This window comes from Serpula lacrymans, assembly GCF_000218685.1.
Source record: "Serpula lacrymans var. lacrymans S7.9 unplaced genomic scaffold SERLAscaffold_14, whole genome shotgun sequence".
NCBI classification, from domain to species: Eukaryota; Fungi; Basidiomycota; class Agaricomycetes; order Boletales; family Serpulaceae; genus Serpula; species Serpula lacrymans.
Window position 1 is genome coordinate 237,789 of NW_006763303.1, and position 23,458 is coordinate 261,246.

General features: G+C 46.0%; 11 protein-coding genes across 11 annotated transcripts; 6 read left to right on the top strand and 5 right to left on the bottom strand.

Moving 5' to 3' along the window:
• Positions 1–22: 22 nt before the first annotated feature.
• SERLADRAFT_477549 (uncharacterized protein) lies at positions 23–842 on the bottom strand (the record flags this gene model as incomplete). Its single annotated transcript, XM_007322867.1, has 4 exons — positions 23–254; positions 324–434; positions 508–535; positions 596–842. The coding sequence occupies 4 exons, from the start codon at positions 610–612 to the stop codon at positions 183–185; spliced, it is 228 nt and encodes a 75-aa protein (XP_007322929.1).
• Positions 843–2,205: 1,363 nt separating this feature from the next.
• On the bottom strand, positions 2,206–3,031 carry SERLADRAFT_442325 (uncharacterized protein; the record flags this gene model as incomplete). The annotated part of the gene is made up of 5 exons (XM_007322868.1): positions 2,206–2,354; positions 2,565–2,730; positions 2,798–2,877; positions 2,924–2,938; positions 3,010–3,031. The coding sequence occupies 5 exons, from the start codon at positions 3,029–3,031 to the stop codon at positions 2,206–2,208; spliced, it is 432 nt and encodes a 143-aa protein (XP_007322930.1).
• A 1,715-nt stretch (positions 3,032–4,746) lies between these two features.
• On the top strand, positions 4,747–5,788 carry SERLADRAFT_477551 (uncharacterized protein; the record flags this gene model as incomplete). Its single annotated transcript, XM_007322869.1, has 4 exons — positions 4,747–5,111; positions 5,174–5,275; positions 5,335–5,469; positions 5,542–5,788. 4 exons carry the CDS (start codon positions 5,025–5,027, stop codon positions 5,587–5,589), a joined length of 372 nt encoding a protein of 123 aa, XP_007322931.1.
• Positions 5,789–5,955: 167 nt separating this feature from the next.
• Positions 5,956–7,915, bottom strand: SERLADRAFT_477557 (uncharacterized protein; the record flags this gene model as incomplete). Its single annotated transcript, XM_007322870.1, has 4 exons — positions 5,956–6,424; positions 6,489–6,632; positions 6,693–7,154; positions 7,225–7,915. 4 exons carry the CDS (start codon positions 7,886–7,888, stop codon positions 6,222–6,224), a joined length of 1,473 nt encoding a protein of 490 aa, XP_007322932.1.
• An 84-nt stretch (positions 7,916–7,999) lies between these two features.
• On the bottom strand, positions 8,000–9,161 carry SERLADRAFT_477559 (uncharacterized protein; the record flags this gene model as incomplete). The annotated part of the gene is made up of 5 exons (XM_007322871.1): positions 8,000–8,119; positions 8,183–8,400; positions 8,461–8,513; positions 8,561–8,744; positions 8,800–9,161. 5 exons carry the CDS (start codon positions 8,993–8,995, stop codon positions 8,093–8,095), a joined length of 678 nt encoding a protein of 225 aa, XP_007322933.1.
• Positions 9,162–9,221: 60 nt separating this feature from the next.
• Positions 9,222–11,034, top strand: SERLADRAFT_477561 (uncharacterized protein; the record flags this gene model as incomplete). The annotated part of the gene is made up of 3 exons (XM_007322872.1): positions 9,222–9,977; positions 10,030–10,246; positions 10,306–11,034. 3 exons carry the CDS (start codon positions 9,234–9,236, stop codon positions 10,878–10,880), a joined length of 1,536 nt encoding a protein of 511 aa, XP_007322934.1.
• An 83-nt stretch (positions 11,035–11,117) lies between these two features.
• SERLADRAFT_442329 (uncharacterized protein) lies at positions 11,118–13,288 on the top strand (the record flags this gene model as incomplete). The annotated part of the gene is made up of 9 exons (XM_007322873.1): positions 11,118–11,154; positions 11,203–11,342; positions 11,394–11,469; positions 11,519–11,620; positions 11,678–12,067; positions 12,121–12,580; positions 12,635–12,880; positions 12,935–13,083; positions 13,146–13,288. 9 exons carry the CDS (start codon positions 11,118–11,120, stop codon positions 13,286–13,288), a joined length of 1,743 nt encoding a protein of 580 aa, XP_007322935.1.
• Positions 13,289–13,451: 163 nt separating this feature from the next.
• Positions 13,452–14,896, top strand: SERLADRAFT_477564 (uncharacterized protein; the record flags this gene model as incomplete). Its single annotated transcript, XM_007322874.1, has 6 exons — positions 13,452–13,667; positions 13,732–13,744; positions 13,806–13,954; positions 14,012–14,501; positions 14,551–14,657; positions 14,720–14,896. 6 exons carry the CDS (start codon positions 13,504–13,506, stop codon positions 14,760–14,762), a joined length of 966 nt encoding a protein of 321 aa, XP_007322936.1.
• Positions 14,897–15,692: 796 nt separating this feature from the next.
• On the top strand, positions 15,693–17,656 carry SERLADRAFT_417964 (uncharacterized protein; the record flags this gene model as incomplete). The annotated part of the gene is made up of 5 exons (XM_007322875.1): positions 15,693–16,031; positions 16,099–16,177; positions 16,231–16,847; positions 16,906–17,143; positions 17,198–17,656. 5 exons carry the CDS (start codon positions 15,945–15,947, stop codon positions 17,422–17,424), a joined length of 1,248 nt encoding a protein of 415 aa, XP_007322937.1.
• Positions 17,657–17,693: 37 nt separating this feature from the next.
• Positions 17,694–21,792, bottom strand: SERLADRAFT_452911 (uncharacterized protein; the record flags this gene model as incomplete). Its single annotated transcript, XM_007322876.1, has 11 exons — positions 17,694–18,096; positions 18,151–18,718; positions 18,772–18,887; positions 18,942–19,426; positions 19,477–19,676; positions 19,727–20,196; positions 20,256–20,511; positions 20,564–20,904; positions 20,956–21,222; positions 21,279–21,581; positions 21,644–21,792. The coding sequence occupies 11 exons, from the start codon at positions 21,668–21,670 to the stop codon at positions 17,863–17,865; spliced, it is 3,267 nt and encodes a 1,088-aa protein (XP_007322938.1).
• Positions 21,793–21,974: 182 nt separating this feature from the next.
• Positions 21,975–23,234, top strand: SERLADRAFT_417966 (uncharacterized protein; the record flags this gene model as incomplete). Its single annotated transcript, XM_007322877.1, has 4 exons — positions 21,975–22,414; positions 22,472–22,634; positions 22,690–22,998; positions 23,052–23,234. 3 exons carry the CDS (start codon positions 22,028–22,030, stop codon positions 22,932–22,934), a joined length of 795 nt encoding a protein of 264 aa, XP_007322939.1.
• Between the last annotated feature and the right edge of the window lie 224 nt (positions 23,235–23,458).

Consider the following 23,458-nt stretch of genomic DNA (forward strand, 5'->3'; position numbering starts at 1 on the left):
GTAGATTTAATGGTCTATAGTCAATTGATCTCTAACGATCGAATTCATTGATAACCAGCTCTACCAGCTGATGAGAGAAAGATTCCAGCATATACATATATTAGTAAGAATAAAAAGCAAGTATGCAAATAGAGCAGTGATACAACAAGTTCGATAAAGCTAGCACATAGATAGTGGCGTCGTCATCGTACACGATGACAATCAGGATGTGGCGTTTGATAGAGGTTCTGTACACGCCGGTCTTCAGTTACAACCTGACGGGGTGGACAATAGGTTACTAGGGTATTTAGCGAAGGGATGGGTAGAGAAAGGCAACGACATACGGAGGGGCATCCACAGTTGGGTGCTGTTTTGTGCATGTGTGATTTACTAGTCTTACATCTTGAAGCATTACAGTCCGACATTTCTCCAGTGAAATAGCGCCCGTGGAAATGCTACGTGCACAAGAATTGAGCATGATTGTGAGTTGTTCGGGCATTGTGTGATGGCGAACAGAAAGGAACATACACCGCAACCTCTGTAGTAATCTCCTACACTGATGTGATTATGAGAAACATTAGTGGCGTCGCATAGAAAGTCTGGTGCTGCCTCTTACATCTCATGGAGGCACATCACCGCTATGGTCTATGGGTAGTACAGTTGATTCAGTGCCACAGAAGGGTTTCAAGCTTTTTAAAAATCTTTTAGTCTCTGAACCGAACTTGAATTTGACAGGGCTGAGAGACTAGAATCTGCTTAGCGCACAGAAGGTAGTAGAAGATGTGAGTGGTGGGCACAAGAGGCTGGGAGAGATATGGCGCACCTGTAGCATAACTATGGGGAAATATAAGACGGGGAAGGATATAGGAGAGCTGTGAGGAAGAGGTCACTGGTTTTGATTCTCACTCTTTTTTCCGCGGCTCTTTACCCCAGCTGCGTCATTCGAGCACGCGACACCCCGAACCGGCCTGTTTCGGATCACCGCAATCTAATCTGGCATTTACGGCAACATCTTTATCTCAAACTTAGAGTGAACACAGTCAATTGATAATGGCCTGTCGACAACACAGGCATTTGAAACACGAAGAGGCTAAGATAGCAGCACAATTTCTTTCCACACAAGTACTCGAAATGTTCCCCAGAAAAACGAAAGGCATGGTCCTATTGTCAGATGAGTAGCATGGTACTGCCGGATCCTGTTGCTGGTTCATGGGTTGGCCGCACCTTGTGGGGTAAAATATTATTGTGTCGATTTACTAGTCATGATGCATTACGTTTAGCACAGCGGGACTTACACCAACCATGTGAGAAACACTCGATAGAGGGCGGAGGGTGATCATGCGAAAGACATGATGCTGAGAGCAACGTGGGATCAACAATGATGGAGTGAAGCCGTCGGCGGTCGAGGTTTTAGGTACCTTTTAGGCACATTGACTGGAAAAGTCATACTACAAAATTGACAACAACCGCGGACTTAGACGCTCCGCCAATAGGAGCAGAGTTTAAACACATACAACGAGTATGACTTCCATTCCAGTGCACCACCCTGCGACGAAACTGGGAGCCGTACTCGATTCTGAGACACAGCCGTGGGCGATACTTCGTGATTGTCGTAAAAACTGTATTTAGTGCATCCAACAGAGGATCAGGTCGGCCCGACGAAGCAAGAATGGCAGATAACTTGAGTAGTCCGTGTGAGAAGCTCCAAATACTACAGTAGGTTGATATTCAAGGTTTGCCTCGGTAGCAGTAAACAACTGAGAAGCAATCTCCTATCGAACCAGCAGAACAGGAACAACAATCAAAGGCACTGTTTGTGAAAATCGTCCCGGTGAACGTAGCCCGTCAATGATGTCAGTCTTGAGCTGATAAGCGAAGGACAACTAAACACGGTTATCACGAAGATGCTGAACTGAATACGTCTACACTTACGATATCGGAGCGAAAAAGTGAATTCACTTTCAAGTTTCCCATAACAACCCTTGTAACAATAAGGTGAAATCGCGAACGCACCTGGGAGAACTTGAATGGGACTCGTCGTTATCCGCAAACGAGCACCGAATCCTTGGATCAAAACGGGCAAAAGGGCAAAATCATGATGGGCCGAGTTCATTACGGCCCGGATCTTTGAAGTTAAGGCAACCGTACCTTCAAGTGGCAGTATGATAGTTGGTCAACATATTACCTATCCAATGGTGTGCTGAATTTTGAATTTGGCCACTAGGATTAGCGAGTACGCACGACTGTCCACTGTGTAGATCCGAGCCCAACCGCTAGCAGATGGGAGCCATTCCACTTTGATTGGTTCAAGTTGCGGGAGGGCTTGGATTTGTCATATGGCCTCGTCTTGGGGAAGGGATTTATGCATTTGTACACTGAAACAAACGACATGAGCCTATGGTCGGTGTCAGATAAATAACACTCGACATTTGATTCCTTACAACTTTATTCAGTTACCAGGTCCAGTCCGACTATTGCCCGTGGACAGCAGTCTGTCTTGCTTCTATATTTGCTTTCTTGACTTGATCTTGACAGTAGCCTTGGTTTTCCAATCGGCAGCAGATATACGTTATGAAGCCACGTACCAGTACTGGTATATCTGGAGTACGTCGGGCTACGCGAGAGATATTCCCTTAAACTTAAATTGGCCGCATACACGGACGAGGATAAGGTGCCCTTGTATGACGTCGTGAAGTATAGGAAGAGCGCATCAAGATCAGTTAATCGAGCGACATCTATTACGTGGAAAGACTAAGAGCGTGAATTTAAGTTTGAATTTGTAAGAAAGAAATTCACCTTTGAATTAACTCTGGTATACAGTTGACCCGAAAAGGTGATCCTCAGAATCGTCGACAAGAACAAAAGCTAGCGTACTATGTCCAGCGGTATTGTCCCCCTCTATTACTTATTAAGAGGCTTTGGAGATTGTAATATCTTAGCCAACCGTTTTGTGGTGATACTAAACGTGGTTTTAAGTGAAAATTGAGCATACATAAGGATAAGAGAGTTTCCAGAATGGAGTTGACGCACCAATGTCAATAGTTGGCGTCATTGCAGACTTGGATGATTTACCGAACAAACTGTAGCAATGGAGTCTCTCCTGCCTCCGCTCTTTACCAAAATGAGCTTATACTGAAAGACTTTCACCAGTAAGGAGGCATGTGTTGGCAGAGATATATAAAACACGGTATCCTTGAGGGTATTAACATCATAGTGGTCAGATGGAGAGTTATTGTCGGGCATTCGGAGCGGGTCCGGAACATGGCCTTCGAAGATCTGTCAGTGGAGTTGCAGTGGGGCGTCATGGTCCTATCTCTTTTCGATTTGCTGCTTGAGCACCGTGAAACGGTATTGTCTGGGAACAGGTAAAGATATAAGGACAGGCGCCGTTGCAAGGGCTGGAAACCAGAGGGCGAAAGTTGTAGCTGTGACACTGTAAGCGCACATTGCCGCGGGAGACCGGCACCATCATCACCTCACTGACCATCGTCGGCGAACCAAATTTCTGGACAGAATGCTTTCCTCAGCACAAAAAATTCACGACATTCCTTACCGTTGGACAGCAGCTTCTAAAGCAACCGGTACAAGAGGTGCAGAGGTTATGCAGGGCATTGGTTGCAGGCTCGCATCCAGGCGTATCTTGCGGTCATAAACTTGAAGCCAACAACCGTAATAGTCTTGCATATCTTGCGCTGGACGACGACCGCTTTAACTTTCAGTTTCCTTCGGTGGACGTCTTATGTCTGAGTGGTTGCCACTCAATAGGACAGATGTGAAGAAACAAACCGTGAAAAAAATCTGGATCTTGCATGACCGTGTCTGCGCTTTCTTCCTGCTCATTTCTTGAGACTTTCCATTTGCTGCTGTCGCGTTCTTTCTGTTCACAAAATCTTGTCGATGGCACCGTTCGGACACACTATGAAGGCGGGACGGTGTTTGTGGAATGTAGACAGCGTTCACAACTCATTGGCTGCCTAGGTACGTGATTCCTGACGCATTTGTTGGATTATTTCTTCTTTTCTTGGGCTTGGTTGTCATCTTGCTTTTTCTTTGGCTGGCAGTTGCATGCATGCATTTGTCAATCCTTCGTTTTTTCGCACACAAGTTTGACTTTGAGGGGATTAATTCCATGGCTTGGTCTTGATCAGGCTTTTTTTTGCTGGTATTTTTTTTGTTTGAGAATCTGGACTCCATTCGTTTATGAGTGGTATACATTTACGAGGATTGGGGAACTTGCCTGACTCGGCATATTGCGGGAGTCGTAGCGTGACGTGACATGCTATAATCTTGACGTCACGCTTGTCGCGTCCTTTCAATTTGGACGCGTCGTAATACGGTGATGTTGATGCAGAATGTAAATGTGGTTCACTGGGCTGGAGTTTTTTCTATGAGCAGAAGACGAAAATGGTCTCGTTGTTGACAGACCTGTTGGGTCAGTCACTGTCTAGTACTGTGCTGCCATCAGAAGCCGCAGTTTCAGGCAACCGCGTTCTATTTTTTTCAGCGATGAGCTTCTTAGAAGATGGGGGGAGTCCCAACATGTGTAGGGAACAATAACTCACCGAGACTTCCAAACGAGACAAGAGTTCCAGTCTCAATGCAAAAGTGCATCGCTGGTTGTTGTGGGGTTGAGGCATTAGTAGGTCTGCCTATGCGGAAGGGCGGGCTGTTGCAGGGTGTGCCATTCTACTCATATCCGTCACGACTTCTGATTTGCAGAATCACTCGGACCAGGTAAAATTTTACCCAGGCTAGACTCTGCGAGTCGGACGGCGGACGAATCTCCATTCTAGACAAGAAGGTGGATCGCGTGTGTCCAGATTGACAGTGGAACGCCGCCTCGGCGTCTCAATGCAGTGCGCCGCATTATGTGATTTTTAAGGCAAAGTTGACACGAGTGTCCTTTCTTTTTCTTTCTTTTTTTTGCTCATCCGAGGCTGCTACTAAAGGATAGATAAAAGTGCAGTTTGCTGCGGATGCGTGCCGCTCGCCTTTTTCCCTTCCACTCCCTGTATTAGCACTCCCAATTAGCAGACCGTGTCACAATGCGTCTCCCCAGCTATCGCTCTTCCTACGTTCTTCGATATCATCCTTACCCCACCAGATCCCGCCCTACTACGAGGAGCTCAATGGTGCGTTATTCGTTATATTCGGAGAGAAGCCAGTAAAAGTAAACTGACGAACTTGTGTAAAGGACGCTTTTGATGATATGTTCCCAAATGATATGGAATTTTCCCCTGATATCGACAGCTTTACCTATGGTAGTGAAGTAACAAGGACACCTATCATTCCAGCGGTACGCCGTGCTTCATATGCGCAAACTGGGGGTCCTGATGCTGGTCATCGTATGTTTAGGTCGAAGGACGCGAGCCTGACGATGCCATTTCAAAGCTAGATTTGGCGCTCTACCCGGGCCCAGCTTCGCAATCCGAGGCAATAGCCAGGCCAGGTAACTTGCGCCGACGTATCAGCTTTTCAGATATCGTCATTGTAAGTGTATCCAAGCTCAGCATCATACTTTTTCCAATATGCTCTGACCCGATGATGCATCACATATCCCAGGACCTGGCGTTCTTCGTAATTCACAAAATATTGCCTCTGAGGTCCTAGGTGCATGAGATATATGCCGCAGTGCGTTTTTCTTGACAGAATGATGCTCGTTTCATTCAAGTTTCGTTTTCCTCTCTGCTTTCTGGCTGCATAGAACATGGTTGTCCCATGGCTCTGATACAGCTTTGCTGATGCTTTCATGATTCAGACCAGCTTTATATTAGTAAACTAGCATATCTGTTTTGGTTGCTATCGATTTAATGCAATTTAATTGTGATCCACCCAAGATCCACTGTTAGCGGATACTAGTCTCCTCTAAGCAACAACCCTAATGACACAGGAAGAGGATCGTTCCCTAAAAAGATACGACAATGGCCATAAGGTCTGCTCAATGATTCGGATGCTGCTGGAGTTCGGTCCCTTATCAAAATTATCAAGAACTTTATTCGGTGCTACGGCTACTTGATATTTAGTAGAACCTGTAAATACGGGTGGGTAAACATCACGCTCACAACATTATAGACCATCTATTATCATAACAAGAAACCAAACGCATGAAATAGGACACCCGCTCTGCGAGACGTCACTATATGCATGAGCAAAAAGCGTCAACCATTATCACAGTATACCAAGAAAAAATTGCCCGGCCTGGGCGACATCATAAACTTGACTTGTGTTCATCACCCCACCTCCTAAACATCGATCGAAAAGCTCATCACTTGTGGCAAATAAGCTGCGCCTGCCAGATCGAGAATGTGAACGTCGTCGTATACATCGTGCCCGTTGAAACCACCAAAAACAAAGAGCCGACTGTCAGCGATTAAGGTCACGTGGTACCCTCGAGGAGAAGGAGCTTTTCCGGAGATTTGCCGAGGTTCATACTGAAGAGATACTGCTGATATGATGGCAGTCAAACCAGGGCGATAGAAGTAACACATAAATATGCTAATATCACGCACCCAGGTTGTATAACAGGAGTTCATTGGTGTAGGAGCTACCATCGTGACCCCCGACGATGAATAGGTATGAGCCTACTTGAGTTGCTGTATGCGACAGACGCCTGTGAGATACTTGGAGTGAAATTTGAGTCCACACCAACGTTTCTGGTCAAAAAAGACAAGGACGTTAATCGTAAAGAAATCGTGATAAGTACTTGGACCCACCAAGATTGAGACACCAGACATCTGAAAAACATTCTTTTCCATCACTTCCTCCGATGACTACCATCACACTCCCAACTAGGTTGGCAGTGTGATATCCCCTCGGCTTGGGAGGTTTACCTGTAGTTTCTACTTGCTCCCACCTCATTTTGTCAATCGACACTCCGACGTCAAGTGTCCACACGTCATTTAAGGCCTGTAGGCCGTTTCCTCCGCCGAAAATCCATATTTTACTATTATAGAGAACCGCAGTATGAGCACGACGGGGAGCCGGGGGGACATGATCAAATGTAGGATGGATCCATCGTCTGGCCACGGTATCCAAGATATAAGTATCGTTGTAATATACAGGTCCTTGACCGCCGCCAAAAACAACGATTTTGTGCTGCACTAAAGTTGCGGTGTGTGCTCTGCAAGGTGGCGGTACCTCACCAACCATTTCAGGGTGAGACCATTGCATAGTTTCTGTGTTGAAAAATGGGTAGATTTAACATGACGTTCTAGACAGCAAGCAAGAGAGCGATATAGATCTCACCGGTATCAAAACAATAGACATCCTTCCAGCATCCTTTATCATCGCATCCACCAAAGAGCCATGCCAAGCTTTCTACAAGAGTGACGCTATGTGCGCGCATATTGCGCATCGGAAGAGCACCATGCACAGGCGCCTTACTCCAGTACATGTTGGTCGCTGGCGCAGGATCAATATCATCAGAGCGAGGGAGACGAGGAATATTGCGGATCTTTTGCTCCCTCCCCTTAATAGTCTTGCCATCCCTACTTGAACCATGCCCTGGACTGGAAGCTCTCTTTTTCAAGGAAGTAGACCCATTCGATATACCGACAACGCTGTCGCTAGTGGAACGCGGTGGCGGGCGGTCGCCATTGGGGCGCAAATTCGAGGGCTTCCTCGGTCCTGTCGACATGCGCGGCGTACCTGGGATGCTCACAGATGCATTAAATGTCGAGGTCGATGCTGTCGCCTGGTGGGTAGCATGGAGGTAAGGCGAGTGAAGATTGGGACTCGGTACGGTGACTGGGGGAGTAAGGCTTTCTTCTGGGACATCGCTGAGACTTGGCGTGCGCGATCCGCTCATGCTTTCCAGACCGTCGTCGTCGTTGAAGAGTTCGTTCAACGTTGGTATTTGGGCTGCACGGGCTGTTGACGATGACCCTTGACGTCCTATTGGCCCTACCATCGCTTCCTGTGTATTCGTTACAGACTAATAAGCGTGAGAATTATTTTTTCTTTATTGTCCGGACAGGGTAGAGTCTCGGTCATTCGCCTAACCTGGCGATAATTATCGAGGATATTTGGTTTTAAGCTGTATTTACGTGACACGGACGGTAATTATATCGTTCTGATGTCCTGCACGAAGCAGATAAGTATACTATTACATTTCTCACACAAGGTCAAGTCTATAGCATGGCTTGTCAAAGAACAGGTTAAATACTTGAAATCTAGAAAGTATTGTTCACTCGTCAATACTTACATTAGCTGGCGAGCTATCCCGGGTAAAATTCCTCTCTCCAATGTGCGCAGCATCGTCCACGGCGGCTTGAGCAAGTGTATCGGCGTTGGGTCGGGCCGACATCGGCCCGCCTTGAGGATGTTTGGCTGCAGCCCGCTGAGCTTTTGATGCAAGAGACCCACGGGGAGGATTATATCCCAGAGCTCTGTGTTCAAGAGACACCAGTGTCCTTGCTTCACCTGTAAGATGATCACTTTAAAAATGTAATCCTGATTAAAATACTCCAAGGGAGAACATACTTGCACCAATGGCATCGAGGTTGACACCGCGAGTTCCTCGCGCCTCGTCTCTTCTACAAAACCGGTTAATATCTTATCGAAGCACTGACATTATACATACGATATACGAGCGACGTCCTCAAGTGCAGCCATAGTCAGCGTGTCAGTATCAGGCCGACTAGATCTTTCAGGCCTGCCTGTAGGGTGTTTCGCAGCGGCTGATTGTGCTTGAGCTGCAAGTGACCCAGGTGGGGGACGGTGACCGAGAGCTTTATGCTCTATGGACATGATTTCTGTGGCCTCGGCTATAATACATGGTAAGATCCAAATGCGTGAATGGTGAATGAAAGTTGCGCGCACCTTCTCCGATAACGTCCAAATCTATCGCAACAGTAGGAGAGCTCAGTGGACTCGGAGAGGCACCACTAGCGGCACGAAAAGGTGAAATATCGCCTGCGGCTTCCACACTAACTGTAGTGTTTTCATGGGTGATGCTAGTGGTTATGTCTGGCCCATAGTTGGTACTGAGCGAATTGCCTGAAAACGGAGAGTACATCTCGAAGAATAGTGAGTCAGGCGGATAAGAAATATAACCAACCTCGTAACCTTCCTATATATTATCATAACCTCATAGTGGAGCCCGTTTTCAAATGCAGTAACAATGAACTCATGCGGTATCAGTACCCTCAGAGTAGTGATGGCAAAGTGGAACATATGCACTCAAGATAGGTTAGGGTTACGCAGTTGCTTCACTAAAGAAACGAGTACAGACCAAGTTGTACACCGTGACAACGATGGCCACACCCAAGCCAACCCCTGAGAGCCAAAGCTCGAGATCGCTGAATAGACAGCTGGTCTTGGACGAGGACGAATACACCGCTGCATTGTCTCGTATCATTGCTAGAGACTTCTTTCCCACTTTAGTTGACTTGGACCCTGAAGTGCAGGATTCTGGTGACATCCATGCTTCTGTTCGCCGCCAACAAGATATCAACATCACACCAATTTACTCTGGGGAACCAGGAGAGACACCCTATGGTCTTGCTTCTGAGACACCGTTGCACACACCGCGTGGCGAACCACCGTCGAAACGTACAAGATATGATACGAGCATGAGCCTCGATTCTTTCCAGGCCAAGTATACCTCGGAGGATAATTCCAGTTTTACACAAATCTTGGATGAAGAAAATAGGCAGAGAAAGGAGAGGTGGGGGTGGGCATGGGCTGCACAGAGAAGAGTCGAGGAGCAAAGGGAAAGAATGCTGGAAGGGAGAGAAAGGGGACTCATTGAAGCACCTCCTGCTGTTGGTGTACGGGAGAGACGCTTGATCGATGCCCCTCTTGTAGCAGGGCTGATTACCAATGGTCAATCTGAAGAAGCTGCTCAGGAAGAAACAGATCAAAGTACAAGTCAAGTCGCTGTAATAGAAAAGAAACTAGAGATGATAACAAAGGGTGACGATGAAAAGGAGCCGTTGGACGTGATGGCTCCAAAGAAAGACACTCGCTCTGCTGGAGTGGACGGATGGAAATTCAAGGTGAACGTTTTGGTTTATTTCTACGTTTCTCCAGAACTTACGCATGCCTCAGACTCGAAATTCTCTCATGTTCTCACCAGACGCCGATATAGCACCATATACTGTCTCGGATTCCAATACTATATCCAAAAAAGCTCAGGAAAACCCCGGGGTAATCAAGCACGGGAATACGCGTCTCCCTGAGGAGGATGAATCTCGGCCCCGTGGTCTATCTGCTCCTCCAAGTCCCACTCATAGCCGAGTAGCTGCAGCTATCACTGGTACACCTTGTTAGTGTATATGATATTTATATTTCTAATCGTGTCTGACAACCTACTAATAACCACAGATCGACCAAGATCTCCTACGACAGGCAGTTATCCGCTGGTACCTAACATTCCTTCTCCAACACCCTCAGACATGGGCCCTAAAGCCGTGAAACAACTTATGACATGGGGAACACTCAATGCAACACCCCGTATCTTGTCGCAATCTGATGACCCTGCAGAAGCTGCACCCCCTCCAAGCACACCTTTTCACCTTCCAGCACCCTCCAGCCGTGAGACAATATCACATCAACTATCTGCACGGGCATCAAGAAGCTTGCGAGCAAAAGCTGGTCTCCTAGGGCTAGCAAGTATCGGTCAAACTCCAATCAGATCGTCTACCCCTCACCGTTCATCAGGAAAAAGTGGGTCTATGGGCCCTCCTACATGGACTCCCCGTAGAGCTGACGCACCGGGAAATCTCACGCCTGCCGCAAAAAGGCTTTTGGATAGAACGAGTATGAAGACCGCTGCTGTACGAAGGGCGGAGGCTATGAGTCGTACCTCTGGTTGGGAAGGCAATGGAAAAGGAAAGGATGTGGATTTGAACCGTGTTCGATGGACACCTACACCAAATATCTCTTCACGGGGAGGGTAATTCCCTTTATAGTATATACAATTTCAGGATGGTATCTCGTGCTTTTGTTCATTGTTATAGCTATACCGAGCTATAGCAGCTGTAGCCCACTGTATTTTGTATGTGTCTGATTTGATCTCGAACCTATGGTGTGCAATTTTAGGAACTTCATTCCCACGCCTTCTTTAAAAATGGTTCCGCATCCTGATAAGTGTCACGCATTCATTCATTCACTCAAATTGGTTGGCTGAACCAAACATGTTCAAGAAGCCTTTGGGCAATCTGAAAACATCAGGTAAATTTATATTAGAAACATAAATCATCCTCGCTGATTATCTTGCAGCTCCTTTGCGCAGTTCAGACAGACGGAAACTCAAACAACGAGTGGTCCAGTCCTTTTCCCTATCGGCAGAAGAAGGCGATGTTCTTGTACCAGACGGTTTGCTTTCCGTGAAGTTCAACACATATTCGGATGATCCTGGAGTAAGAGTCTCAGAGATTGTATTGTCCTCGAGCTTGATCAGTGCTCAATAGGTCGCATATCTCGCACCAGGCGGAGACCCCTTGTGGTTTACGATCGGCAAGGGTTCAGATGACTTGATTCCAACTGGTACGCACTGTTGCAGACTTAAAGAGGAGCTATATGCATTTGTATATAGTTTATACATTATGGAAGAAGCCCGATTTACTTCCGTTCCTCTCGACACCATCTGCAGTCATACCGAAACTTATAGGAGGCGCAGATCTAATGATACCTGGAGGTGAGGCTATCTTCTGATCGCTCCTGTAAAAAAAACTGATTCTGACCGCCAAGAAAGTCATCCAGCATACTCCTTCGATAAAGGAGAGCCATCTTGTAAGCGTCACAGAGTATACTCGGGACAAACTCGGTCCGCCACTTGCTGTCGGAAGGATGGCGGCACATAGTGATATCATGGGACGAGAAGACGCGAAGGGAAAAGCAGTCTATGTTATGCATGCATGGAAAGATCATCTATGGGATATGGGTTCTAAAGGCGAGCCCCCTGATCCGGTTTCTGCTAGTAACTCTAAGCAGGCGGACGCGCCCCACGAAAGTGTGGCAGATGATAACGGAAGCCAAAGGGATGCCGAGCATAAACTGCTCGTTGAAGGCCAGACTGACACGCCGGCAAGTCCTTCCGGCGAAGTGACATCAGAAGTCAGAAATCATACTTTATCACGAGAAGGTGAGGAAATTTACTAATTGCCTACATAATGTGATTATTCAGACTATGAGCAGAAGTTACCACTATTCTAAGAAAATCAGTTCTTCAAGCTATACAGAAGCTGCTCTCTGAGCTTCCTGCATCTTCTTTCCCATTATCGGCTACCGTATTTTACTCTACGTACATCCTTCCATCGCGACCTGCGTTCATCTCTGAACATGTTCTGACTACTCCGATCGATATCAAGCATTCAACACATAAATCTCTCACCACTTTCCTCAAAGTATGCGAGAAGGAAGGGCTTATAAAGCTGAAAGATATGAAATCGGAAGTTCTCGTTATGGGCGTATTTCCAACGCACGATGATGTCGAGGCTCACCGACCATACACCAGCCTAAAGGACCTGGAGCTGAAGAGAGAGAAACAGGACGGAAAGGTGGAGGAGGAGCGTAAAAAGGTTAAAGAAATGATTATTGTTGAGAAATGGAAACCTCATCAGCAGTCGCTGAAGTTTTTCCAAGGAGTAGGACTCAAGTAGGTACTCTACTCCCATTTCAATGAAGTTTGGCATCTAATCTATTTCTATAGCATTTCTCTATTATACACTCTTCCCGACATCAAGTCTGCCATCAATAAACATGCTGCAGATGCCAGTCTCATTAAACAAAATGACCAGCAACTCATACGTCTCGACGAGCTTCTCAATTCCGTTCTATCTTCAAAATCAGACGAACTTCCACAGTTTATGAAGCGAGAAGAGTTGGTTAAGAGACTCTCAGACAAAATGCAAAGCTGGTACGAAATCACAGCTGACGGGAAAGATCCTGTCCTAAAGTGAGTGCATACATCTACTACCCATACACTTAGTGATATATATACTGCCCAAAGGAAAGGCCAGCTCAAGTCCATCTTAGTCGTGGTGAAAATGAGACAAGGACGTAAAGCGTCCACTCTGATTACCAACTTTGAACCCTACTTTCTCGTAGCAGAGAGTCTCGCCGACGAGCTACGACATATATGCGCATCTGCAACTTCGGGTGAGTTGTTTCTGGTCTACTACTAGATTTCGAGTATAATTCTTTACTCTACATTGTTTTAGTGTCTCCCGCTCTTGGAAAGGGATCGGGAATGGAAGTCTTTGTGCAGGGGAAGCAGATCAAAGCTGTGACCGAACTGCTTGTATCGCGAGGAATACCGAAGAAATGGATAGAGGCGATGGATTTATCAGACAAGAAGAAGTAAACGCATACGCATAAGATAACATGCATGTATACTGTATCAATTACTGTCATATCTAACAAGATAATACGATATCATGGATGCCAGTTCTGTTAGAAGAGGTTTACTCAGTTGAACGCAGTGCGGCAAAGTGCGGCAAGCAAGTCGCTCTCGGGTTTTTCCGACTAGGGACTCTGGTCTGCTCAATCAGTGGCAAATCAGTGGATAAAAAATCGAATATGCCTCGAGCAACATCAGAACGCTTTTCAAGAGCCCACCAAGCACCAATAAAAGCCAAGCCTACCAACAACTCTGGAGAGTCATCTTCTGCAGTTCGAAACCCGATCTTCAATACTGAAAGATTCGGTCAGCACATTCTCAAAAACCCGCTCGTTGCTCAAGGGTAAGTTCAGTAATCGTTCTTTCTTCTTGTCAAGGTATCATATCACTTAGCTGCATCGAATCAGCATTGTAGATAAGGTATTTTTCATTTATTTATTCTTTTGCACTTGTCGGAGTTTGATGAGAGGTCATCATGTAGGCCAACCTACGGCCAACAGACAAAGTCCTCGAGGTCGGTCCAGGTACTGGAAACCTTACAGTTCGTATCCTTGAAAAGGCAAAACATGTCACTGCAGTGGAGATGGATCCTCGGATGGCAGCAGAGTTGACGAAGCGTGTTCAGGGAAAGTGCGTAAATTCTTGATATTCGCTCTGTTCTCTGCACTAAAATCCTGACTGGACTAGGCCTGAGCAACGAAAACTTGATATCATTATCGGCGACTTTGTCAAGGCCGATCTTCCTTATTTTGATGTCTGTATCTCCAATACACCCTACCAAATATCATCTCCTCTCGTCTTTCGACTCCTCTCTCACCGCCCCCTCTGCCGGGTAGCAATTCTGATGTTCCAGCGAGAGTTCGCATTGCGATTAGTCGCACGGCCTGGAACGGAACTATGGTCACGTTTGTCGGCCAATGTTCAACTGTATTCTAAAGTAGATCATATCATGAAAGTGGGGAAGAACAATTTCCGGCCTGCTCCCAAGGTGGAGTCCTCGGTCGTCCGTATCGCGCCTCTCGATCCTCCGCCACCTGTAAAATTTGAAGAGTTTGATGGCTTGAACAGAATTATATTCAGTCGGCGAAACAAGACCATTCATGCCAGCTTCATGGCAAAAGGTGTGATAGATATGATGGAGAGCAATTGGCGCACATGGTGCTCGGAACAGAACCAGGTAGAATCAAATGCTTCTTCTTTGTCAAATCTTCTGATAGCTGTCTCAGATGATTGAAGACGATGTCGATATGAAGTCAAATGTAGAGAAGGTGCTAAATGAAACCGGTTTTTCGGAGAGCCGTGCAGCTAAAATGGATGTTGACGACCTACTAAAGTACTACTATTTTCTTTCGAAATCGAGTAAAAAATGTATTGACTTTTTTGGTCTCTTCTCAGACTGTTATCCGCTTTTCACGATGCTGGAATTCACTTCGCATGACTCATTGAATGCTATCTCTATCTCTATCTTCTTTGCTTTAATTATATCCGATTGTTTTCTCGAGCTTGCCCCCTGCTGTCGAGATAAAGGTTGCCTACCAAAACTATACAACTTTTGTTCTCCGCTTTCGCCATAATGAAGATACCATCAGAAGGATACCTACTCTGAGCAGCGGGGTGTACACGGAATTGTACCGCTATTTGTTATGGTTTCTTAAATTTCCGAGCATTATGTATTTTTATCTGTGAGTTGCTCTTTCGCTTTTTCACCCCTCTTTATCACCTCAAGGTGGTCCTAAACGATGTTGCTCTCGCTCATCCTGATTCTTTCATAAGACGCGCATTGAGGATATACCCTTGCACACCAGCAAAGCGATATAATATAAGGATATATTCCGTTGAATTGGAGGGGGCATTGATATGTTTGAATTAGGGTCTCCTTCAAGCTGAGATATACCTACTGTTCCATCCGGGCCGTCAAGGCACTTATGCAAGTGTTATGTTGCGTCGTTTAGCAACTGTAACAAAGAGACTTGAGTGCACATGGCAGCCATGGGTAATCTGATAACGTCCGTGACTTCTTCCTGTAAGGTACGCGCAGGTTGGATGCGTTATAGAGGATGCTTCCTAAAGCATACGGTTTGTCTCTACAGACTGTTATCAGTGTGCTGAATTGTACTGAAACTTCTTGTTCAATTTTCTATTATAGTATTAAAATAATAGTGCTGCGAGACGTGATATCAGTTTCAAACTTTTCAGGTTGAGCTTTGGCTTGAGCGTATAATTGTCGGAGCGGATGTAAAAGTCAGGCACATAAGCATAAGTACTGGTAAGCAAGACCATTAATAATTTCTTTCTCCGAGGCGACAACTGAAACCCGCGCCGGCATTTTCTATCTTCAGAAACAGACAAACATGAGGATAAAAGGGATGCAGACAGTTGGAATGGAATTTCCTCAGGCTTTCGGCTCTCTTTCTTTTCACATATTTCCCTTGCTTTTGGCTGTCGCCTAGTGCGACTACCATAGAGGACCTCAAACATCCGGCCTGGTGTCGTTTTCTGTTTATCCAGCCAACATTCAGGTTTCGACTCTTGTCCATTTCTTCAAAACAACCATTCGTCGATCTTCAATATATCTCCTTTGTTCTGATTGATATTCTCGGAGACTAAAAGAGAATATAAAATGTTTTACAAGGCTTTCTTGACCGCTTCCTTACCTCTTATCCTATCTGTGCAGGGCGCACCTGCTCCATCAGCAGCCTCTTTCCTAGTATGTCTTTTTTTTTGGTTTTTTTTTTTGACTAAAATGAACTCTACATTGATTATTGGCATTCAAGGCCCGCAGGATTACCAGCAATGTACCTAGGAGCAGCAGCAGCAGTACGAATAATACAAGTGGTTTACAATCTTCTCTGAGTGAGCTTGATAATATTTCTCCTGGAAAATGTTATAGACTAATGTTTTACTAGCCCTGGATCCTTCCGTGATTGCAACAGGGTTTGAAAATAACGGACAAAACCAGCCTGCGGCTGGTCAAGTGGCTTCCCTGACATCATCGAATAATTTTATCAACTTCTGTGCTACGGCCTCCAATGTTCCATTGACGAATGGCCAGCAAATTCAAGGTGGTTCATGTAATCCTGCACCGATGGGACTTATCCCGTCCGTCGCTAATATGCCGTCTTCAAAGTTTGTGTCGCCTACGAATTTCGGCACTGTCACGGCCAACACAGATTTCACCATTCAGATGGCCGTCAACAATCTCGACACTGGCTTCTTCACCAACGCAGACGAGGATTACTTTTCAGCACCTCAGCAGCTCAACTCTCAAGGTCTTATCCAAGGCCACACGCACTTCGTGATTGAAAACCTCTCCTCGCTTACACAGGTTACGCCCAATGATCCTACTCAGTTTGCATTCTTCAAGGGTGTCAATACCGCGGCGCAGAATGGGATAGTCAACGTAACTGTAACTGGTGGCCTTCCCGCTGGTTCATATAAACTATCTTCCATTAACTCAGCGATGAACCATCAGCCAGTGTTAGTAGCTGTTGCTCAGCATGGATCCCTTGATGATGCAATTTACGTACGTCCATTCATTCATATTATGTACTGCATGGGCTAATAGCACCTTGCATATTTAGTTCAGTGCAACGGAGAGTGGTGCCACTGGTGGGACGTCAACGTCAGCCAGTTCTTCCATTGCTGTCACCTCTACAGTTGCTTCGACATCAGTAACGACCGCGTCCTCTTCCGCCCCGTCGGCCACCGCTACGTCCTCGAGCAATGGAGCCAACTTTGGTTCTTGTAGTACGCCACAGATTGAGTTTGGAGCTGGTTTCAACGGCAGGACAGAGACCTCTTTTCAAGCTGTTGACCAGAGTAAGCCATTAAATTTGTGTTTGTTTTCGGCCCTCATTAAGTCATCGTATTCAGATTCATACAATCACGGATCTGCAGATAATATCGATGTCATCTCAGGTTTCATTTGCCAAAGATTGATATCCCCTTGCAATGCGAATGCTGCTGGCCAGGCTCTATGTACGCAGGCATCGGCTGCAGCAGATGCTGCCTCAGCTCAGACGGGACAGCAGGCAGATGCCTTCAACGCTGTATTTGGTATCACGACGGACTTTGCAAGTGTTACTCCAATAGCTGCCTAAGGTATGGCTACTTCAGTGTGGAGCCAACCCCCTGGCCACATGATGAGCACACATTGTCATCGTCTATTTTTTCTCTCTCTCAGAGGTTTTGGCGTCCTGGTTGACGATAATTGGACATTGTTGTTTTGAATACATTTTGAGTATTTTTTTTTGGATGTTTTTGGTCATTCGTATGGTGGTTCTTGTATTAGGTTTCTCAAATGTCAAGCAATAGAGCAGCTTTTAGCAAGGCAAAATTTCTGCACCGCAACCGAACGGTTACTGTTGTAAATGTGTGTTTTCACACAAAATGTCCATTCAAAGTTTTCGCATTCACTATTAGTACATCTATCATGTAAAAATGCTGATATATTATCTTCCCATCCACAAATACAGCCGCTAAGGTGCCAAGTACGGTTACCCGAAAATCAAAAACCACGACTCCATTGTCTAACAAACTCATACGTTCCGATATTCAAATGCTGGGCTTCCAGGCTCTGAAGAATCCATTATGGACCGGGTAAAGCCAGGTTCACCTTCGTGTGTCCTTGCCTCCTCAACAGAGAGCACCTCTGCGTCCACCAAACCCAATGACTTCTTCAGGTAAGGCAAAAATTCGGATAGAATCTCAGTCTCAGAGAAGGGTAGTGTCCGTCGGAAAGCGGTCTGAGCTCCAAATTCAGCCATCCGTTTCTGAAATAGACGACTTTAACAATTGCGTATGCGATAATAAACGACACGACAAACCTTGAACGCTTGGATAAATGGCATGACACGCTTATCCTTGATCAGACCTTTTTCTATCAGGATTTCTCTTACTTTTACGTCGTCCACCTTCTCCGCTTTTTCTACGTATGAATCCTTGACGGTTTGTACGCATATATTTTGCCATTCAGGGAAGGTCGTCGCTACGTATATTCTGACGCTCCTGGGTTTCTTCGGGTCAAAGGATGCATCCTCGCCACCTTTGCCCTTCTTGCCTTTGTTTATCTTCTTCATTAGGGTAACTTCAGCATCTCGGATCATCTTGAGGGTTCCGCGCATGTAAACGCCTGTCTCGATTACGGATTTATCAATTGGTCGGGGTGGCTCTGGCCAACGGGCTAATTGTATTGATTTCGGTTCCTGCAAGATCGTAGACCAGATATGTTCGGCAAAGTGGGGAGCAATGGGTGAAGCTAGCAATGCAGCAATGCGGATCCAGTATTGTACGAGTTCACCGTGCATGCCGATATCAGCAGTGACTTCACGATACCAATCACGAGCTGTTTGCAATTCGTAGAAGCCGAATTTCAGAGCATCCTTGTAGCTTGTACTAGAAAGTTATGTTAGATTAAACCCCCATCAAAACAATACAATGGGACTAACGCTTCGTAATGGCCCTTGGTGATGTTAATCAAGTCATTGATCTCCTCCTCAAACACGCGGTCATGATACGAATTCCTGGGTCCTTGTCTCAAAGTGGCTTGATCCTTGATCATTTCCTAGTAAAAGTATTGTTAGTTCATCTCAACAACCTATATACAATTTTTACGTACCTCGCACCAACTCAACAATGTATGTACACGCAGAATGTTAGCATTTGCTGTCTTCTCATCAAAGTTGGCATCTTCGACACCATCTCCTGCATCAGCAAGAGACAATCTTGTCGCGTCCGCACCAAACTTCTCGATACTCTCTCGCAAAGTTAAAGAATTGCCGGTACTCTTTGACATCTTCTTTCCGTTCAGCATCAAGTGTCCATTCGTACGCATACTCAGCGGCCATTTATCCTCAGAGAAGATTGCGGCGTGGTTATATACGGCGAAGGTCAAGTGATTTGGAACCAGGTCTTTGCCAGACGACCGAATGTCCAAGGGATAGAAGTAGTTGAATTCGTGTCTCAGCTTATCGGCCTTTTCGCGCGGGAGAGGAGCTGGTTCGGGCCATGGTCCATTGCAGAAGATGTACTCCCACACTTCGTCTGTCATTTGGTGTGGAGTTACTGCCAAAGGGCCAAGCTTGCTACCGGTAATGTCACCTCCTAGACTATACGTCAGTGAAGGGTGAGTAGAGACTCTAGTCTTGACTAACCGTGCAGTAGATGTGCTACAGTGTAGTAACTCATATAGATAGTGGAGTCACTCAAACTTTCAACCAAGAACTGAGGGTCCCAAGGTAATTTCGAACCCAAGCCATAAGTTCTCGCACAAGCCCATTTATTCAGCCAACCCAGAGTGGCCTCGAACGCATTGCGAGTCTCGGAGCCGTATGTATCCATTTTGGCGACCAACCTAGGATAGACAAATTAGGAGTAATCAGGATTAGCATGGCACGTACGTACCTCTCGGCTTGTGCTCTCCATGAAGGTTCGCCGTAATCAAGATACCATTGGTCCATCAGAGCAACTACACACTCGTCTGCACTACGAGAGATAACCAGACCCTCGGGCTCCGCATATGCAAGTGCCACACCACTTTCGATCATGCTCGCCCTTACTTTCGGCTTCGCATCTTGCACAGATTCACCTTTGAATTCGCCCACCAACATGGTTCCACTATAGAACCCTTCCTTATAGGCAATTTCTTTGGCCTCTGCCAGCTGTTTCGTATCCTTTTGGGATTGAATCTTCAACTGTTTTACCAACGTAGGTGCTGTCAAGTCTCCATACGTAGGAGTAGTGATTACGGGTACTGGGTCAATTGATGCCCATTTGGGGTCAATCTTATAGAACTCAGGTTTCTTGCGCAGATCGACCAGTGTTTGATAATCATCAGGTGAATCGGATGGGACAGATGTGACCACACCAGTTCCCTATACAATATATAAGTCAAAAACTTCATATGATAATAAGCAATAAAATATGGTCTGACCTTGGTTGAGAGGACGTTGTCCATTGGGAGCACGTACACTTCTGGGTTAATGGCAAAAGGCGCTTTGATCTTTGTTCCTACGATTTTAATACCATCAAGCTCCAACAGCTGATCGATATTTCCACGGGGGGTAGAGATGCCCTGGAATGCCATGTTGCGAGCAGCACGATAAGTGCAAACGTATGCTTCCGTTTGATTGATCGCGAACACCCCATATTTGATAGCCGTACCAACAAAGCAGTTTGTTTGCCCGTACCTAGCGCCAGGTTAGTGAACAGTCTATCGCAAAAGCTGTGAACCACACAAACATGGTCTCTGGTCGCAGTGTTGCAGCGACTAAGAATACTTTTCGTCCGCCAACCTTGCCTTCAATTTCGGCCTTGGCAGCCTCACTCCATTCTACAACTTCCATCTTGACCGCAGTGTACTCCTGAGGACCATGACCTTCGCCGTCTTGTCGATCGTGATCCATACAGGGCTGACCGTCTTTTGGGCTATAAATCGTGTAACGTTCTCCAAATCTGATCTTCCCCAAGTCGTGAAGCTTGTTTATCTGCCATCGAACAAAAGCGTCGAAAAAGGGGTTAGCGTCGGTCGTCATGAACGAACGGCGCCAATCTATCCGAGAACCAAAGGAGTTATTGTCTTCCTGTTATCCCAGGTAAGCAATTTAACATTAAAGCAACGATAACCTATTTACCTTGCAAATGGGTGGGAAGTAGGTCAACCAGTAGTACGGATCAGCAAACTTCTTGATTTCAGATCGTGGTACGCCAATAGACTCCATTATTTGGAATTGGTAGGTATGGCCAGTAGATTTAGCAGCGATTTTCCCTTTTGTGGCTTTACCGACAACCGCTGGCGCTGCAACAGCCTCTGATGGCTTTTCTTCGACCGTTTCTTCACCAAACCGCTCAAAATCAGGACCAAACATCTCCATTTCACGTATCACTTTGTCGGAAGAGGCCTACGGAATAAGTTGTCATTCTAGGGTCGTCTATGATATAGAAAGCATATACTTGCCTTGATGGGCATCCCTGTTACGTGGAATCCATGAGGGAAAAGAACACGTTTACCCAACAGCCTTTGGTATCCAGCAGCAAATTCGATCTTCGAGATGGTGAAGGCATGTCCCAAGTGCAACGAGCCGTTCATGTAAGGGAAGGGGAAAGTTCCAAACCACTTGGGGTACTTTTCTCTGATTTCGGCAACTGACAGTCCAACCAGTTCCTCTTGGGACGGTGCGTTGACCTCGAACAAGTTTTCCTGGGTCCATTTCTCCTGATATTTCTTCTCTAAAGCTTTTAGATGGTCACGTTTGCCCGTCTGAGTGTCCAGAAGCCGCATCAGCCGTTCATATACTACCAGACCTCGACAATAGGACGTACCTGGGCCAGCTCTATGGTATTCGCCATCCTTGTTGACAGTACACGCCTATTACACAGTATATTACAACGCCGAGAAAGCTGGCGATTAAGCGTATGGTGTCGCCACAAGGCAAGAATGGCTGCGAGATATCTTTGATTAAATCAGTACCAAAGTTTTTCTTCAAATCTGCTATCGATTCAACTCAATCGAGTCAGAAAATTTGCAGCCACAGGACGAAACACGTACAAAGAAATCAAAAATCGCGGAATGTTGCATTAAACTCATCGTGGGAATATCATGTCACGGACACGAGTCGTAACGTGTTACGGTTCGTGAACCAACCTTTCCTTTGCCTTTCACGGTTCGGATTCGAGGCTTCCGGCGGTACCGTAACTGAAAAAACTATGCCTGGTCCATGCAATCTCAAGAAGAGGAAGAAGCTACAAGTGAAGAAAGGGAGGAAATGCAGCTCAGTACACACCGCTCTAGACGACGAGCACGCCAATCTTGCGTCGGCTGTCGATATCTCGACATACGACATCCTAGCATCCTCCGTAATGCCTGAGGAAAATTACGGTCCTCGCGAGGAGGAGGGCTATGGAGATGGAATTGTTCCACAAATGCCCTACATACACGATCCCGGTAACGGGCCCCGCGTTCGGGACACACGCGCCTTCTTATCATCGTTCTTCGCCCAGCCGCCAACGCTAGATGACCCTTTATGCGCAGAGTTTGCTCAAGATGAGGTGTTGCAAATGCTATGCACTGTTTTACCTGACGAAACTGCCCTCGTAAGTTGTGCAGTATGACATATGGTACCGATCCTTGATTTTACATAAATATCACAGATACTCTGGTATAACAAGAGCAGAGCGACAGGACGAATTTGTCCTGCGTGCCGTAGATTGTACTGCCTTGGGGATGTTTTACCCGATCTTATTGAAGATGGGCTCAAAAGTCCTCCCCAGCGTTCTCCGCTTTTAACCAGTGAACAGAAGATCAGTGGCCTCTGTCAGTACATTCCTCGCTCGAGACACCATCTACGGATTGCTAATGTAGAACTTAGGCTCTCCTGTCTGTTTTATTCTGGCTTCATTTGAATATCCTGGGGCCATCAAGACTACTTGGGGTAGGATAGCCGAAGATATGGATGATTATACGTGGCAATTATTGAATGGCCCTGGACAAGGGAGTGGTGATATGGGTCTCAGTCTATTACTTAAGATGACTAGGCTTGATGATCTGGGTCTCGGTCAGCTATGTCTTCCGGAAGTTGACTTTGATTCAGGCTGGGAAGAGCTACAAGCCTAGCTAACCTGGCTGTGCATATATAGACAAACGATATAATTCCCGGACTATTAATTCGCTTTCGAAGGTAAATCGGTTTATTTTCATAATACCATTCCCTTGCAACTAACCAGTTTCCAGTTATCTTGCTTTTTTTGTATACCCAGTCGTTTATATATTTACAGGATATCTATGGTCGTATTTATCAGGGGCCACAATTTCAACCGTGATACATCATATTCATGGTATTCGTTATGGAGGGTCCCGCATATATCATACAGTGCACTTCGGCTCACCGATCAACGGGATCACAACGTGAACCATGCAAACCAGAGGGATGCAAAGCGCACGAGGAAAGACCCACCATTGATGATTTCCACAGTATGTGACGTTGTACACAGAAAGACAGTAAACATCATTAACAGCTGGTGCTGGTGTACTGAAAATTCAATGGACACCGTTCCCCAGGTTGGATGCGCTGGTGAGTCTTGAATTTGGATGGGTACTGAAGATAGTTACGAGAATAATTGAAGAACATTTTTCAATGT